The sequence below is a fragment of the Salmo trutta genome, chromosome 35, assembly GCF_901001165.1.
Source record: "Salmo trutta chromosome 35, fSalTru1.1, whole genome shotgun sequence".
NCBI lineage: Eukaryota > Metazoa > Chordata > Actinopteri > Salmoniformes > Salmonidae > Salmo > Salmo trutta.
Window position 1 is genome coordinate 23,122,786 of NC_042991.1, and position 19,452 is coordinate 23,142,237.

The 19,452-nt window shown below is 43.7% G+C and overlaps 1 protein-coding gene across 3 annotated transcripts in view; it reads left to right on the forward strand.

The window, feature by feature from the left end:
• LOC115174881 (mitogen-activated protein kinase kinase kinase 5-like) overlaps window positions 1-19,452 on the forward strand; it is a 65,660-nt gene that overhangs the window by 16,742 nt on the left and 29,466 nt on the right. For all 3 annotated transcript variants that reach the window (XR_003871878.1, XM_029733873.1, XM_029733874.1), the window contains exons 3-10: window positions 846-869; window positions 5,753-5,946; window positions 6,992-7,160; window positions 7,729-7,835; window positions 9,679-9,849; window positions 10,479-10,591; window positions 16,334-16,493; window positions 16,744-16,897. Coding sequence is in view for 2 of the 3 variants with exons in the window: in XM_029733873.1 (XP_029589733.1) it covers window positions 846-869; window positions 5,753-5,946; window positions 6,992-7,160; window positions 7,729-7,835; window positions 9,679-9,849; window positions 10,479-10,591; window positions 16,334-16,493; window positions 16,744-16,897 (1,092 nt within the window). In the remaining variant the exon portion in view is untranslated. The remainder of the gene's footprint in view (window positions 1-845; window positions 870-5,752; window positions 5,947-6,991; window positions 7,161-7,728; window positions 7,836-9,678; window positions 9,850-10,478; window positions 10,592-16,333; window positions 16,494-16,743; window positions 16,898-19,452) is intronic.

The window sequence follows — 19,452 nt, forward strand, 5'->3', positions numbered from 1 at the left end:
AGCTGTAATCGCTGCCAAAAGTTATTCTAACATGTATTGACTCAGGGGTGTGAATACTTATGTAAATTTGATATTTCTGTATTTCACTTTCACAAAATGTACAACATTTTCAAAAACGTGGGTGATACAAATATTTTCAATTTTGAATCCAGGCTGTAACACAACAAAATGTGGAATAAGTCAAGAATTATGAATTCTTTCTGGAGGCACTGCAGAAATCAAAATACACCACACACACTCTTATAACCTGCAATGCTCTCCTCTGACATTGCCATTGCCATAAAAAAAAAACATTACAATATTTTGAAATTGTCGTAAAATCCTCAAAGAATAACCTCTTCAAAGAATAGGTAATCAAATAAGCAAAGTGTACCTTTTAAAATAAATATTATGTCTGCAATCTTGATGAACTGCCCTCCATCTCCTCCTGCCTACACTTCGACTCCCTGCTGTAAAAAAACAGATCGCTATCAACCTCCCTTATTGAAGGTTAAGAGTCACAATGGCTGTTAACCTTTTATAGAATGTTTAGAATAGCTCCTTAAGGGCCTGAGGTTCAACCTCTTTTTAATTAAAGTGCCTTTTCCCATATAAAAGATTTCCATGGTTGTTTGCTGGCACTTACACTAGCAAAAATAAGTGCTAGCGAGACTGTGTCAGCATTTCTACTGGTTCTGTTTACAACTACAGGTGCCCATTTAAAGCAGGAGTCCATTTCTGATGAAAAGATGGCTCTAGTCAATGAACCGTGACCAGTGTAATGTTTCAATGATTTTCTACATCAGCTTTGCAAACTCACTTTCTCACCACAATACAGTATTGACATTACTCTTTTTCTTTTGCAGGATATTATTTGCCAGAAGAACACTGTAAGTGCACAAACTTATCTCTCTCTCTCTATTTCAAAGCTGTTAGAAGCAAACTTCTCGTTTATGTCTTGCACCTTTCCTGTGTGAAAGTAAGTGTAATAAACAGTAATTGTTTTACACAGCATTCAGCAACACAGCATTGTCTACCACCATCAGTCCATTTTAATTACCCAATTCAGTATCCCTCTAGTTTGGCTTTGTGCATTCTGCTTTGTGTACAGTAAACTAAAGCATTTTCCCTTACTCAGAGATTATTCCAGGATAGCTTAACTTGGTTGACAGGCAGCCTTATTATCAGGGTGACTGGGGAATGTGCTGTGGAAAGCAGCAAGAGAATGAGTTCACTTTCAATTTCACCTCTCATTTTCGATTTCCTGCCTCTGTGCTGTGCCAACCCAGCAGTGGTTTAAGCTCCCCCGTCTGTAACACAGTGTCTGCCACTCCTGCCCAGTGATAGCTAGGGCAGACAAGGAGACAACACAGTCTGGCTGGCTTTCTTATACAGAATAATAGGATATGGTGACATTGATGCACTGTGGCATGAGAGGGGGGAAAACTATAAGGTGTTGAAGCAACGGCATGGACAGGGAGCCTCCTGAGCAGCTGGCCTAAGTGGCTTTACGGAGTGGAATGAGGTGGGTTGTGCTCTAGGAAGCAGGTTGATGGCTGATCTGTGTGTGGCGACAGAGCTTTGGGAGGACTGATTACTGCATTAGAGTGAGAATGCACTACTGCACTCCATGACAGACTATCTCTCTCCATCTGTATCTACACACCACTTTCCTCCTTTGCTCTGAGAAAACAAACACACTCTGCCACAGACAGATATGACACATTAGTGGCACTCTGACCTCATCTCTCTCACACACACACACACACACACACACTACTCAGTCCCGTCTACCCCTCCCCCTTTAAATGAATGGGTTAATCCCATGCTATCTGACTGGGAGATATAACTCCTTAATTACTGTAACGTGCAAACACCCTGGCTTCGTCCCAAATGGTACCTTATGTATTCCCTTTATAGTGCACTACTTTTGACCGCATCCTTATGTAGGGCAATGGTGTGATGTAGGACATACCCCGAGTGTTCTGTCCCTGTGCTCCTTTTGTTGTTTATGGACCTGCGTGCCACCTACCCTCAGAGACTTGCTGCTGAGGTGAGAAGCATCCAGCTACAGATTATGTGCACTAACGCTGCCTGGTCTGCGAACCTCAGTGCGCATATGTGTGCATCTTAGATGGTATTTGTGTGTCTCAGATTGTATGTGCGCGCACAACCTGTAGATGCTTGTTGGTCACCTGTGTCGCGTGAGTCAGTAGCTTTGTTCCAGGGCGTCAGTGTGCTACGCATATACCAGTCACGCGCTAGCTCTGGTCCAGGGTGTTATATTAACTACTGTTGCTTTTGCAGCTAGCTAGTACACACTAGTTAGCTAGTACACACTATAGCTAGCTAGTACACACTATAGCTAGCTAGTACACACTAGCTAGTACATACTATCTAGCGAGTAGGTCTACAACACTAGCTAGCTAGTAGGCCTGCAAAACTAGCTAGCTAGCTAGTACACACTAAGCTTCATTAAATAAGCTTCATTACATTTTTCTACAGTACCATGCCTATTATTCATTGTCTTCATGCCTTCATTTTAAAGGGTAACGCACCATCCTTTCTGGCACTATTAGACCTGTCTGAGTTCGTATGCTGACTCTCTATTGGCTGCAATAGGGTCTGGATCCAGCAGATACCTTATCATGCCACAGATGCTGAGACATACAAGATGAGACAGGATATTCAATGGTGCCAGAGAGAATGGCGCATTACCGCCCCCAGCAGGGCAGTTGGTGAATTTACAGTGCTAGCTAGTAGCACAGACAAAAGTAGTTAGTTATCAGTGTCTTTGCTAGTAGTACTAGGTAGCTGGCTAGCGCTACTAGCTAGCAGGTACCTAACTGGCGCTACTAGATAGCCACGGGTTAGCTAGTAGTGCTAGCTAGGTTGTGACAGCTAAAGCACAAGCAACAGTTGTTGCTTGGTTGTAGTGATTTTTGGCATTAAGATTGTATCCAAAAATTATCAAAACTAAATGAATCCTGAACACATACAGTGCCTTCAGAAAGTATTCATACCCCTTGATAGTTTGTTGTGTTACAGCCTGAATTTGTGGCCTACACACAATTTCCCATAATGTCAAAGTGGAATTTGATTTTTTGATTTTTTGAACAAATTAATGAAAAATGAAAAGCTGAAATGTCTTGCGTCAATAAGTATTCATCCCCTTTGTTTTTTAATTTATTTGTATTTATTTAACTAAGCAAGTCAGTTAAGAACAAATTCTTATTTACAATGATGGCCTACCAAAAGGCAACAGGCCTCCTGCGGGGGCTGGAATTAAAAAAAATATATATATAAATATAGGACAAAACACACATCACGACAAGTGATACAACACAACACTACATAAAGAGAGACCCAAGACAACAACATAGCAAGGCAGCAACACATGACAACACAGTGACCTCCTGCAGGGAGAAACTTTGTTGCGGGGCAGGGAAAAAGAGGGAGAAGCATCGGGGCTAGCCGCATTAGAAGGTGTGGGAGAGGAGGAAATGTTGGACGGGCAAGGAGGCATGGCTGAGTCAAATAGGAATCCTGACTTAATGAAGTGGTGATTAAAGAGCTCAGCCATGTACTTCTTGTCAGTAACAACCACATCATCAACATTAAGGGACATGGACAGCTGTGAGGAGGAGGGTTTATTTTCCAGGTCTTTAACCATTTTCCAGAACTTCTTGGGGTTAGACACACAGAGAGAGAACTGCTCCTTAAAGTAACTAACTTTGGCCTTCCGGATAGCCTGAGTGCGCTTATTTCGCATTTGCCTGAATGAGAGCCAGTCAGCCTGAGTATGCGTGTGCCGAGCCTTTCACCACTTGTTATGGCAAGCCTAAATAAGTTCAGGAGTAGAAATGTGCTTAATAAGTTGCATGGACTCCCTCTGTGTGTAATAATAGTGTTTAACATGATTTTTGAATGTTTTCTTTTACCTTATCTCTGTACCCCACACATGCAATTATCTGTAAGACCCCTTAGTCGAGCAGTGAACACAGATTCAAACACAGATTCAACTACAAAGACCAGGGAGGTTTTCCAATGCAAAGAAGGGCACCTATTGATAGATGGGTAAAAAAAGCAGACATTGAATATCCCTTTGAGCATGGTGAAGTTATTAATTACACTTTGCATGGTGTATCAATACACCCAGTCACTACAAAGATACATGCGTCCTTCCTAACTCAGTTGACGGAGAGGAAGGAAACCGTTGAGAGATTTCACCATGAGGCCAATGGTGACTTTAACACAGTTACAGAGTTTAATGGCTGTGATAGGAGAAAACTAAGGATGGATCAACAACATTGTGTTGAATACTTATGTAATCAAGATACTGTATATTAGTGTTTTATTTTTTATAATTGTTTTACAAATGTTAGAATTGCTCTTCCACTTTTACATGACAGAGTATTTTGTGTAAATCATTAACAAAATATGACAATTAAATCCATTTGAATCCCACTTTATAACACAACAAAATGTTTAAAAGGTCAAAGGGTGTGAATACTTTCTGAAAGCACTGTAGTTAGCTAGCTAACTCTCCCAACTTTGACCATGATGATACACGCTAACATAATGCCCTGGACCAGAGCTAGTGCGCCGTCTGGTATGCGCGTAGCACACTGATGCCCTAGAACACGTTGCGAGTTCAGGTTGCACGCACACATGCCAACTGAGACGCAAAAATAAAATTTGAGACGCATGTGCTTTGCGATTCGCATAATCTGCAGTTGGATGCTTCTCATTGGCTGACGTTGCCAGGGAGAAGGACAGTCTCAATGGCACCCAGCGATTAAAACATGTATAAATCTGTGGTGTGTTGTCATCATGTAATCCGCTAGGGCATGAATCACGCAGTGTGTGTGGCTCAATATAGGGCAGGATGTTGTAATCTGTGTCTGCATCTAACCGTGACAAGCCGTTACAGGTTATTTTGGAAAGATATGGCATGACTGATGTCATAAAAATAAGATTGCAGGAGAGGAAGCCGTTTTACTGTGGAACATTCCAATTTCTACAGGCAGATGTTGAGCCTCTGTTCACTTCCTTTTGTTGCAAGTGTGAGTTGCAAGCAGCCCGGATGTGTTCTTGAAGATGGAATTGAAACAGAGAAGTTAAAATAGCCACTGACTGTGCACTCAGGATTCATCCCTTTCCGTAACCTACTGTAGCCTACATGTTCAAGTATATTTAGGATCCATCAATTCAAGCTTTTCAAGTGCTGAGTGTTGAGTATACTGAACATGACAGACTAAAATTACATCAATGATAGATTTACTGCAAATACAGTTGGACAAGAGTAGTAAGAAAGACGTGGTTTGAATTGATTTCCATGAGCAACATGAATGGAGTTTTAAAGCTAGTTCTGCCCTGAGGGAAGTGTGAGCAGCCCGGTTAAACAGATCCTTATGCCACTCTCATTACTGATGTGAATCTATCCCCCAGGACACTGGCTCCTTAGACAGACTCAATTATGTCCATGGGTACAACCACACCATTGTCCCTGCAGATCAGATTCTCCTCCTTATGTCACAACACTATGTCACAAAATTACCAGCACGAGGCAGTCCCATACCACTGTCCTCCCATTGTATATAACGCATGCAGTCAACATGCAATGTAATATAATCTAACAGAAACAACCTATACATTAGCACGGTACCAGACCTGTTTGTGTTTTATAATCATACAGCACAAACAGATCTGGGACCAGGCGACCTCTGTATGTTTACGACCCAAGAAATTGCTGCTTTCTGTTTCCCTCCAGACATGCTCAGCCAACTACAGCTTCATCCCGTACATGGTGACGCCGCACAACAAGGTGTACTGCTGCGAGAGCAGCCTGATGAAGGGCCTGACAGAGCTGATGCAGCCCAGCTTCGAGATGCTGCTGGGACCAATCTGCATGCCCCTGCTGGACCGCTTCATCCAGCTGTTCAAGGTGCCCCAGGCTAACTCCTGGTGAGTAGTAGAGGGATGTGTAGCCTGAGATGCTAGGCCTAAAGCTCCTGCTGATTAGGTTGTTGGGGTTAGACACTGCGCTGCTATAGGCCTAAGTCACATGTTTGCTGTACTCACACCTTGATGTAGTGAAACAGGTGTCACCTCGCTAGGGAAGGTGTGAACATGCACATCAAGGTGATGATTACAGGGCTATTATTGCCAACAGAGGTGTATTAACATGAACTAAAGTGTACTGTATAACAGCTGGATTTTGTGTTGTCTTGTGTAATTGTCTGTGGTTGATTAAGCAACATGGATGACTAGCTGATGAAGTGCGGTATGACTGTAGCCATACTGTAGTTTAATGGAGCCATCGAAGGTCTTGTTATAAGCTTTACTTAATTTAAAATGTGCAATGTTTTTTGTTAGTCTGTTCTTCTTTTCATCAGATATTGCACTTCATGAGTATTCCTCAGAGTCCATTGTATTATCCAATTCACTCATTTTGGATAATACATGATGCATTACTTTATTTGGTGTGTCCCTCTGCAACACTTTGGCTTGCATAGCAATCTCAGTTTTAATGTTAGCATTGCTTAGTTCTGTCCTAAAGTTTATGGCTTTTCTCTCTGCCAATATTCAGCATAACAGCCTCTCTTCTAGGAATATGGAGTCATATTTCAGAGAGCTGAGATAAAAGTGCAACTCCAACAGTACAGTGAAGAATACTTTGAAGGGGCTTACCAGGGAACGCATTCATGAGCTCCACATTCAGCTGCCGCGAGGAAGTAAATAACTGACATATTGCATATGTTTAAGAGGGTAGACTATTTATAATGGTGTCAGGCAAGGCAAGATCAAAGACACTGTAGCCTATATCAAAAGTTGCCTCAGAGGAATAGATACAACCGTTTATAATTGAAAATAATGTATCTATCCCCATTCCTCATATTTATTTCCCCAGAAAGTCACAGCAATACATAATAATGGTTTATTTGCAGAAAACTTGATTTCTAGTGTGAAATAACATCTCTCTCTGAATCTCTCCGGTACCCCTTCACAGCCAATACTTCAGAGAAACCATTCTCAACGAGATTCGGAAAGCGCGGGAATTGTTCACAGGGATGGAGCTGGCCTCAGAACTCAGCCGAATTCAACAACGATTGGACAACGTAGAGTGCCTTTCAGCTGACATCGTCATCAACCTGCTTCTGTCCTACAGGGACATCCAGGTACATTTTTCCTTCTTCAGCTTGTCAGATGCTATCGGCATGGGCCATTTAGATAGACTGAAATGCCTCAGCATAAATGTTTTAGGGCCTCCCTCAGTCCCTTTTCTAACATAGTCATTCTTCTGAGATAAAATTATCTTGGGCTTCCAGGGGAAAGCTGCAGATTAAGTTTTTGTCACCTTCCTGTGGCTCATCTGCAACTGCTCTGCAGTCTGTTCTCTAGGCATTGCCATGCCATTCACCCTACACCCTCCCATCCTGCCAGCCATAGGCAGCCACCCGTCACATTAATAAATGATGTCAATAACAAGAGATACAAGGAGAGGCTGAATTATTCAACATGATTTAGATAAATATATACTGGACAAAAAATGGTGGAAGAGGGGACATTTGTTTATTGAGGTACTTGAAGAAGCCGACAATGTCCTTCCCAAAGTAGTGACTTTGTAAGGGAACAAGGACATAGATATTTTAGGTTTCATGTAAACTATAGCAACCAAGATGTGGCCGAGTGGGTACATGATTTTCAATCCAACAATCTGTTTTTCTATGCTTGTATGTAACGTAGGATTATGAATCCATAGTGAAGCTGGTGGAGACCTTGGAGAAGCTTCCTACATTCGACCCTGTGGCCAATCCCCATGTCAAGTTCCACCATGCCTTTGCACTGAATCGGTAAGACCCCCAGTATGTCAAACCTGTTTTTTTCTATACATGCACGCACACACACACACACACACACGCATAACATGCATGTGCTGAACATGTGTGTCTGTGCTCTGAGTCGGAACATCCCACATGTTCAGCTTGGGAAGTATTTTACTGCCTGATCTTTAACATGCTGCCTCACTTGTAAACACACACTGTGTTTCCAAGCAAGTTGCTCCATCATTTCGGAGCCATTGGAAAATGCCTGCATGCTACAACGCAACATTTGTGTCTGGCCAGTTACGAGAACATTTCACTGCATTTCACACGCTCAAAGAGACGTATTAAGAAAGCTGTTGCACATTCTTTGCATAATTGGGAAAACATTGAATGGGCCGAAAATGAAGATGGTTGCCATGAGTCTGTGTGTTTGTTTACACAGCAGCCCATTTGTCTCCCCCAACTAGAGGTGGTCCATGACTCAGCAGTGTAGTGCACCATAGCGAAATATTGCCATTATCCTGCAACAATGAAGCAAGGATGATTATAATTAAATCTCTTCATTTAAACATGTCTGACAAGCAGAGTTTTCTGTTGAGTAATTGGTGAGATAACAGCAGCAGCAGGGATGTAAATGTCGAAACCTTTCCTGTTGCACTCCCTCCCTCCTTCCCCTCCATGTTTGACTGTTGGATGACTGGAGTGGGCTAGGCTGACTCACTGCTTAGCTTCGCCCCCCTCCAGTTGCCGTTCAGCTGCACACTAGTGTGAAGTGAAAGCTGGGGAGCGGAGAGCAGCATGAGCTGCAGCCTCCATTACAGGTGCCCTATTCCCATTCCCTCTGGATAGGCTCCATGGAAAAAGCTGCTAGCTCCTATGCTTTATTTAACATCCATCTGTCGTTAATTAGCTGGCTAGCTAGTTCACCAATTCACTGTTCAAGTCTTCATAATTTGCACATGTCTGAGTTTACAATTAAAATTGCTTAGTTCAGCTTTTCCTCTAGCTAAACAGCTGATAAACACATTTGTATGAATGCTAGCTCACTAGATCGTGTCAATCGTTAGCTAGCTAGCTTGACTAGCGGGCTGATAAGCGCAAACTCAGCATTGTATGTCCAAATTACTCAATTGAAAATGCATATCAAAGTAATTTGTTGAAAATTTTAACATAATTTTGTTATTAAATAAACGTAATACTCATATTCCACAAAGTTATTCCTCTTTCTTCTGGAAAATGTTCTATGAAGAGGTGACTTCTGTCCGCCATTAGTTGTTGCCGGAATTTGGGAGTTTTACCTGCTTCGCAAGGTGTCATGGGATATCCTACCTGGCGAAGGAAACATCCAGAGAGGTAGAGGTGAAGTTAATAGGCCTATATTCTAAAATCAGTGACAGGCCTGCATTGGATGCTGACTCAAAATCTTCCAAATGAAGGTAGGGCATACCTTGGAGAAGGCATAATTTTAAGTTAGGACATTCTTTTAATTTAACCTTTATTTAACTAGGCAAGTCAGTTAAGAACTAATTCTTATTTACAATGACAGCCTACCCCGGCCAAACCCTAACCCGGACGACGCTAGGTCAATTGTGCACTGCCCTATGGGACTCCCAATCACAGCCAGTTGTGATACACCCTGGAATCGAACCAGGGTCTGTAGTGACCCCTTTAGCACTGAAATGCAGTGCCTTATACCACCGCGCCACCAGGAGCCCCATGGCAATTTGAACGTCCTACCTTGATGCACTATCCTTGCCCGATTGATGGCACCCTATTCCTTATAAAAGTAGTGCACAAGGAAATAGGATACAATTTGGAACTCACATCTTGTCTGTCTCTGACCATTGGGTCTTCCCTCTGCTGTTTTCAGGAGGAACCTCCCAGGGGACCGTCAGAAGGCCCTGGACATCATGCTGCCCCTGGTGAAGGCTGACAACCAGGTGGCCTCAGACATCTACTGCCTGGTGGGACGCATCTACAAGGACATGTTCCTGGAGTCCCACTTCGCTGACAAAGAGAGCAGGGACAGTGGCACGGCCTGGTGAGAGCTGCACACACACACGCACACACACTGGTGAGAGCCTGGCTGCTGATGAGAGTCATTACCTCTCACTCCCCTCTCACTCCTCACTAGCCAGAGATTGCAAAGACCACCTCTCAACTACAGATAATGAACATCTATGTCATCTGACATGGAGCAGAGAGGCTGCAAGGTCTGACAGAAGCTGATTTGAAACGGCACCACCACCAGTGATAATATGAAGATAATTGCGATCTTCCTGGAATGGTTATGTCTCTCATCGAGACGATTTATGGCATCTCATTAGAATAACTCCCCATCGGGCAACCTTGTCCTCTGTTCCAACCCAGACAATGTCTTTGGAGAGTCTTCTCATGTTATTCACACTCCTTCCCTTAGTGGAACAGATTGCTCATTAAGTAAATGAGGGTTTTTATCGGCGAGTGCCAAGCTTTGTGCAAGTGGTTCCTCTGTGCAGCCTGCAAAATAAGGCTGTAATTGTTTTGGATGCTTTTTACAAAACTAGGGAGATGAAAAGTTCTCACTAAGGACACCAGCAATTACTGTAGAAACATCATGTCTGATTTAAAAATGAAGCATAGTGTGTAATATTGGTGATTCTAAGTTAGCTTCTCTGTCGTTCCTCTCAGGTTTAAGAAGGGGTTTGAGTCTGAGCCGACACTACACTCTGGCATCAACTACGCCGTTCTACTCCTGGCAGCGGGACACCAGTTTGACGCCTCCTTCGAGCTACGCAAAGTCGGTGAGTATTGACTAACACTTTATTCTCCTTGATATCTAATGTTTTGCCTTGAGCTGCCTGGCTCCCAATCCCCTGTGTTTACTGTGAAATCTGAGGCTCAGAAAGTAGCACAGGAATGTGAGAAACAGAACAGACAATCCCGGGAATCAACCGTGGGCCCCCTCCAAGTCCCTGCCCCCCTCCCTGCTCTCCTCTACTCTGCCCTGTCCTGGGCTGCCTGAGCAGGACATGTAGTGGCAGCTTCCCTCAGCGAGGCCAAAAATAACAACCATGCTCCATTATCGCTCTGCAATTTAGTAGCAACATGGCAAGTAACTACATTGCATGTTAAGATTTATCCTAAGTGGGTACTCAGATTCTCCAATCTACATTTCAGGTGAAATGCTTGACATAAGAGTAAGCTCTACAGTGCCCAGCCTATTCCCAAACCCCTGCTGTGCAGTACTTCCCATTGTGTTCTCCTTCGCTAAGAATCTGATCTCTGTGAAGAATTATAATTATAATTAGAATTCCAAGATGGCGTAGCAGTTCAGACGTCCTGTCGTGTCCCGTGTATATATATATATATATTTACATGTTTTTTCTTCACTTATCTTTTTACATTTTTTTTTAATTCTAAATAATCAACCTCAAAGCACTCTCCTGCAACCCGCCTCATCAATTTTAAAAAAAAAAATATATATAATTTACCTCATCTGAATTCCACGACAGAAGCTAGCCAGAGGTTAGCCATTTTCACTGGCTAACGTTGAAGTTCAGCTAGCTACGGTTAGCTGTCCTCAGCTATCCATTAGCTCGAAAAGCTATCGCCAGTTTTTGTACAGCGCGACTCAGACCAGAGCATATCGGACCTATTCTCTCTCCTTTCCTCGATTTCTACCGCAGGCTCTGGACATTTACACCTGGATCTTGCAGCTAACTAGCTGCTACCTGAGTGACTATTGGCAACGTCGGTCTCGGAATTAACACACACTATTACGGAGCTAGCTAGCTAGCCAGCTGAAGAGTTCCGTCAGCCACTCGTGGGCTATTCCTGAGCTAGCCAGCTGAAGTGTCTCCTGGGCTACAACTCACCTATCCTGACCCGTTTTACTGCCGATGCGGAGCCCCTTTGGGTCTTCACGACTGGATCACCGACGTTATCTGCCCGAGGGAGTTGTCCAACTGGCCCCTCCGTCGCGACGTAACCTGATCGCCCATCTGCGGCCAGCTAATCGTTAGCTGTCTTTTCGGCTGCGATCTGAATAGGTCTGTCGGACACTTTTCTTGGGCCACTATAACTAACTATTTTGCCAACTTGGACAGGTCCCCCCTTCCACACGGAACCCCACTAACCCACAGACGGAAACGCACGAGGCGGCTAAAAAACAGACCTCCCTCCCATCTTCCACCAGCTTGCTACCTATGGCCCGGCTAGCTGTCTGAATCTAACTGGACCCTCTGATCACTCGGCTAAGCATGCCTCTCCTTAATGTCAATATGCCTTGTCCATTGCTGTTCTGGTTAGTGTTTATTGGCTTATTTCACTGTAGAGCCTCTAGCCCTGCTCATTATACCTTATCCAACCTCTCAGTTCCTCCACCCACACATGCTATGACATCTTCTGGTTTCAATGATGTTTCTAGAGACAATATCTCTCTCATAATCACTAAATGCCTAGGTTTACCTCCTCTGTACTCACATCCCACCATACCTTTGTCTGTACATTATACCTTGAAGCTATTTTATCGCCCCCAGATACCTGCTCCTTTTTCTCTCTATTCTGGACGTCACAGACGACCAATTCTTATAGCTTTTAGCCGTACCCTCATACTTATTCTTCTCTGCTCCGCTGGGGATGTAGAGGTGAATCCAGGCCCTGCAGTGCCTGGCTCCACTCCTACTCCCCAGGCGCTCTCTTTTGATGACTTCTGTAACCGTAATAGCCTTGGTTTCATCCATGTTAACATTAGAAGCCTCCTCCCTAAGTTTGTTTTATTCACTGCTTTAGCACACTCTGCCAACCCGGATGTCCTAGCTGTGTCTGAATCTTGGCTTAGGAAGTCCACCAAAAACTGTGAAATCTTCATCCCTAACTACAACGTTTTCAGACAAGATAGAACGACCAAAGGGGGCGGTGTTGCAATCTACTGCAGAGATAGCTTGCAGAGTTCTGTCCTGCTATCCAGGTCTGTACCCAAACAATTTGAACTTCTACTTTTAAAAATCCACCTCTCCAAAAACAAGTCTCTCTCCGTTGCCGCCTGCTATAGACCCCCCTCGGCCCCTAGCTGCGCTCTGGACACCATATGTGAACTGATTGCCCCCCATCTATCTTCAGAGCTCGTGCTACTAGGCGACCTAAACTGGGACATGCTTAACACCCCAGCCATTCTACAATCCAAGCTTGATGCCCTCAATCTCACACAAATTATTAATGAACCCACCAGGTACAACCCCAAAGCCGCAAACACTGGCACCCTCATAGATATCATCCTAACCAATGTGCCCTCTAATTACACCTCTGCTGTTTTCAACCAAGATCTCAGTGATCACTGCCTCATTGCCTGCACCCGTAATGGGTCAGCGGTCAAACGACCTCCACTCATCACTGTCAAACGCTCCCTGAAACATTTCAACGAGCAAGCCTTTCTAATCGACCTGGCCCTGGTATCCTGGAAGGATATTGACCTCATCCCGTCAGTAGAGGATGCCTGGTTATTTTTTAAAAATGCCTTCCTCTCCATCTTAAATAAGCATGCCTCTTTCAAGAAATTTAGAACCAGGAACAGATATAGCCCTTGGTTCTCCCCAGACCTGACTGCCCTTAACCAACACAAAAATATCCTGTGGCGTTCTGCATTAGCATCGAACTGCCCCCGCGATATGCAACTTTTTAGGGAAGTTAGAAACCAATACACACAGGCAGTTAGAAACGCCAAGGCTAGCTTTTTCAAACAGAAATTTGCTTCGTGCAACTCCAACTCTAAAAAGTTCTGGGACATTGTAAAGTCCATGGAGAATAAGAACACCTCCTCCCAACTGCCCACTGCACTGAGGATAGGAAACTCTGTCACCACCGATAAGCCCACTATAATTGAGAATTTCAATAAGCATTTTTCTACGGCTGGCCATGCTTTCCACCTAACTACCCCTACTGCATTCAACAGTGCACCCCCCACAGCTACTCGCCCAAGCCTCCCCCATTTCTCCTTCTCCCAAATCCATTCAACTGATGTTCTGAAAGAGCTGCAAAATCTGGACCCCTACAAATCAGCTGGGCTTGACAATCTGGACCCTTTTTTTCTAAAATTATCTGCCGAAATTATTGCAACCCCTATTACTAGCCTGTTCAACCTCTCTTTCGTGTCGTCTGAGATTCCCATAGATTGGAAAGCAGCTGCTGTCATCCCCCTCTTCAAAGGAGGTGACACTCTTGACCCAAATTGCTACAGACCTATATCCATCCTACCCTGCCTTTCTAAGGTCTTCGAAAGCCAAGTCAACAAACAGATTACCGACTATTTTGAATCCCACCGCACCCTCTCCGCTATGCAATCTGGTTTCAGAGCTGGTCATGGGTGCACCTCAGCCACGCTCAAGGTCCTAAACGACATCGTAACCGCCATCGATAAGAAACATTACTGTGCTGCCGTATTCATTGACCTGGCCAAAGCTTTTGACTCTGTTAATCACCACATCCTCATCGGCAGACTTAGTAGCCTTGGTTTCTCAAACGATTGCGTCGCCTGGTTCACCAACTACTTCTCTGACAGAGTTCAGTGTGTCAAATCGGAGGGCCTACTGTCTGGACCTCTGGCAGTCTCTATGGGGGTACCACAGGGTTCAATTCTTGGGCCAACTCTTTTCTCTGTATACATAAATGATGTCGCTCTTGCTGCTGGTGAATCTCTGATCCACCTCTACGCAGACGACACCATTCTGTATACTTCTGGCCCTTCTTTGGACACTGTGTTAACAACCCTCCAGACGAGCTTCAATGCCATTCAACTCTCCTTCCGTGGTCTCCAACTGCTCCTAAACACAAGTAAAACTAAATGCATGCTCTTCAACCGATCGCTGCCTGCACCTGCCCGCCCATCCAGCATAACTTCTCTGGACGGTTCTAACTTAGAATTTGTGGACAACTACAAATACCTAGGTGTCTGGTTAGACTGTAAACTCTCCTTCCAGACTCACATCAATCATCTCCAATCCAAAGTGAAATCTAGAATTGGCTTCCTATTTCGCAACAAAGCATCCTTCACTCATGCTGCCAAACATACCCTCGTAAAACTGACCATCCTACCAATCCTCGACTTCGGCGATGTCATTTACAAAATAGCCTCCAATACCCTACTCAACAAGCTGGATGCAGTCTATCACAGTGCCATCCGTTTTGTCACCAAAGCCCCATATACAACCCACCACTGCGACCTGTATGCTCTCGTTGGCTGGCCTTCACTTCATAATCGTCGCCAAACACATTGGCTCCAGGTCATCTACAAGACCCTGCTAGGTAAAGTCCCCCCTTATCTCCGCTCACTGGTCACCATAGCAGCACCCACCTGTAGCACGCGCTCCAGCAGGTATATCTCTCTGGTCACCCCTAAAGCCAACTCCTCCTTTGGTCGTCTCTCCTTCCAGTTCTCAGCTGCCAATGACTGGAACGAACTACAAAAATCTCTAAAACTGGAAACACTTATCTCCCTCACTAGCTTTAAGCACCAGCTGTCAGAGCAGCTCACAGATCTCTGCACCTGTACATAGCCCATCTTTAATTGAGCCCAAACTACTACCTTTTCCCCTACTGTATTTATTTATTTTATTTATTTTGCTCCTTTGCACCATATTATTTATATTTTAACTTTTAACTTTCTTCAAACTACAAATCTACCATTCCAGTGTTTTTCTTGCCATACTTTATTTACTTTGCCACCATGGCATTTTTTTGCCTTTACCTCCATTATCTCACATCATTTGCTCACATTGTATATAGTCTTATTTTTTTCTACTGCATCATTGATTGTATGTTGTTTTACTCCATGTGTAACTCTGTGTTTTTGTATGTTGTCGAACTGCTTTGCTTTATCTTGGCCAGGTCGCAATTGTAAATGAGAACTTGTTCTCAACTTGCCTACCTGGTTAAATAAAGGTGAAATAAAAAAAATAAAAAAATAAAAAAATAAACTGGGTGGTTCAAGCCCTGAAGGCTGATTGGCTGACATCCGTGGTATATCAGACCGTATACCACGGGTATGACAAAAACTTTTTTTTACTGCTCCAAGGCACATCAGGGGTTTGTGATATATGGCAAATATACCATGGCTAGGGGCTGTGTCTAGGCACTCTGCATTGCGTTGTGTGTAAGAACAGCCCTTAGCCGTGGTATATTGGCCATATACCACACCTCCTCTGGCCAAATTGTTTAAATAACACATGGTATAAAAATAATACAAAATAGGTCAAAATAGGACATAGTATCTCGAAACGTTGCAAAATAAAATGGAAGGATTCAACAGTGTGGAGTACCGTTCTTTTATACTATAATAATACACAGGAGGTCGGTGGCACCTTAATTGGGGAGAATGGGCTCGTGGTAATGGCTTGAGTAGAATATGTGGAATGGTATCAAATACATGATTTCTTTGTGTTTGATGCCATTCCATTTGCTCCGTTCCAGCCATTATTATGAGCCGTCTTCACCTCAGCAGCCTCCACTGTTATAATATGTCCCTGACCTGACCTTGTTGTTCTCTCCAGGAGTGAAGTTGAGCAGCCTACTGGGGAAGAAGGGCAGCCTGGACAAGCTGCAGAGCTACTGGGATGTGGGTTTCTTCCTGGGGGCTAGCATCCTGGCCTGTGACAACACCAGGGTCATACAGGCCTCCGAGAAACTCTTCAAATTGAAGGCCCCTGTCTGGTGAGCGAGGGTGTTTTTTATTTTTTACATTTAAAGCTCAACATATAGTGAACTTATTTCAAACTATTTTGCACAATTGAAATGTGCTTTCTTTTTTCGTAGTCAGTCAGTGGCCTATTTTCTTTTGTTGCTCAAGATTTAAACAGTCTATTCAAACATATTTAGCTCTGTTTAACTGCCTTTTCTTTTCCTGCAGTCAAAGGCCTTTTACATTTCTTTTAAGCTATCGTCTGTGTTGACTGCAATCCAGGTATCTGCGCTCTCTTGTGGAGACCATCTTGATTTACCAGCACTTCAAAAAGCCCTCTGTGGAGCAGCCGCCGCCCAAACAAGAACTGGTGGACTTCTGGATGGACTTCCTGGTGGAGACCACAAAGAAAGACGTCTCATCTGTCCGCTTCCCGGTATGTGTCCTATGCTCTCTTTGCCTTCCTTCCTGGGATTCTTCACTGTTTAGACTTGATCTTGACAGTTAGACATGCAGTCCCAGTAAATAGTAATTCCAGGGTTTTTCTTTATTTTGTAGAATAATAGTGAAGACATCATGAAGTAACCAAAGAATTGTTAAACAAATCAAAATATATTTTATATTTGAGATTCATCAAAGTAGCCACCATTTGCCTTGATGACAGCTTTGCACACTCTTGGCATTCTCTCAACCAGCTTCATGAGGTAGTCACCTGGAATACATTTCAATTAACAGGTGTGCCTTGTTAAAAGTTCATTTGTGGAATTTCTTTCCTTCTTAATGCGTTTGAGCCAGTCAGTTGTGTTGTGAGAAGGTAGGGGTGATATACAGAAGATAGCCCTATTTGGTAAAAGACCAAGTCCATATTATTTCAAGAAGAGCTCAAATTAGCAAAGAGAAACAACAGTCCATCATTAGTTTAAGACATAAAGGTCCGTCAGTCCGGAAAATGTCAAGAACTTTGAAAGTTTCTTCAAGTGCAGTCGCAAAAACCATGAAGCTCATGAGGGCCGCCACAGGAAAGGAAGACCCAGAGTTACCTCTGCTGCAGAGGATAAGTTCATTAGAGTCAACTGCACCTCCAATTGCAGCCCCAAAAAATGCTTCACAGAGTTCAAGTAACAGACACATCTCAACATCAACTGTTCAGAGGAGACTGTGTGAATTAAGCCTTCATGTTCAAATTTCTGCAAAGAAACCACTACTAAAGGACACCAATAAGAAGAAGAGAAATGCTTGGGCCAAGAAACACGAGCAATGGACATTAGACCGGTGGAAATCTGTCCTATGGTCTGATGACTCCAAATTTGAGATTTTTGGTTCCACCCGCCGTATCTTTGTGAGACGCAGAGTAGGTGAATGGATGATCTCCACATGTGTGGTTCCCACCGTGAAGCATGGAGGAGGAGGTGTGATGGTGTGTGGGTGCTTTGCTGGTGACATTGTTAGTGATTTATTTAGAATTCAAGGCACACTTAACCAGCATGGCTACCACTGCATTCTGCAGTGATACGCCATCCCATCTGGTTTGTGCTTAGTGGGACTATCATTTGTTTTTCAACAGGACAATGACCCAAACATACCTCCAGGCTGTGTAAGGGCTATTTGACCAAGGAGAGTGATGGAGTGCTGCATCAGATGACCTGGCCTCCACAATCACCCGACCTCAACCCAATTGAGATGGTTTGGGATGAGTTGGACCACATTTTATTTATTTTTTATTTTATTTCACCTTTATTTAACCAGGTAGGCAAGTTGAGAACAAGTTCTCATTTACAATTGCGACCTGGCCAAGATAAAGCAAAGCAGTTTGACACATACAACAACATAGAGTTCCACATGGAGTAAAACAAACCTACGGTCAATAATTTAGTAGAAAAATAAGTATATATACAAAGTGAGCAAATGAGGTGAGATAAGGGAGGTAAAGGCAAAAAAAGGCCATGGTGGCAAAGTAAATACAATATAGCACATAAACACTGGAATGGTAGATTTGCAGTGGAAGAAAGTGCAAAGTAGAAATAGAAATAATGGGGTGCAAAGGAGCAAAATAAATAAATACAGTAGGGGAAGGGGTAGTTGTTTGGGCTAAATTATAGATGGGCTATCTACAGGTGCAGTAATCTGTGAGCTGCTCTGACAGCTGGTGCTTAAAGCTAGTGAGGGAGATAAGTGTTTCCAGTTTTAGAGAATTTTGTAGTTCATTCCAGTCATTGACAGCAGAGAACTGGAAGAAGAGGCGGCTGAAGGAGAAATTGGCTTTGGGGGTGACCAGAGAGATATACCTGCTGGAGCGCGTGCTACAGGTGGGTGCTGCTATGGTGACCAGCGAGTTGAGATAAGGGGGAACTTTACCTAGCAGGGTCTTGTAGATGACCTGGAGCCAGTGGGTTTGGCGAGGAGTATGAAGCGAGGGCCAGCCAACGAGAGCGTACAGGTCGCAATGGTGGGTAGTATATGGGGCTTTGGTGAGAAAACGGATGGCACTGTGACAGACTGAATCCAATTTATTGAGTAGGGTATTGGAGGCTATTTTGTAAATGACGTCGCCGAAGTCGAGGATCGGTAGGATGGTCAGTTTTACGAGGGTATGTTTGGCAGCATGAGTGAAAGATGCTTTGTTGCGAAATAGGAAGCCAATTCTAGATTTAACTTTGGATTGGAGATGTTTGATGTGAGTCTGGAAGGAGAGTTTACAGTCTAACCAGACACCTAGGTATTTGTAGTTGTCCACATGTTCTAAGTCAGAACCGTACAGAGTAGTGATGCTGGACGGGCGGGCAGGTGCAGGCAGCGATCAGTTGAAGAGCATGCATTTAGTTTTACTTGTATTTAAGAGCAGTTGGAGGCCACGGAAGGAGAGTTGTATGGCATTGAAGCTCATCTGAAGGGTAGTTAACACAGTGTCCAAAGAAGGGCCAGAAGTATACAGAATGGTGTCATCTGCGTATAGATGTATACAGAGAAAATTGTCGGCCCAAGAATTGAACC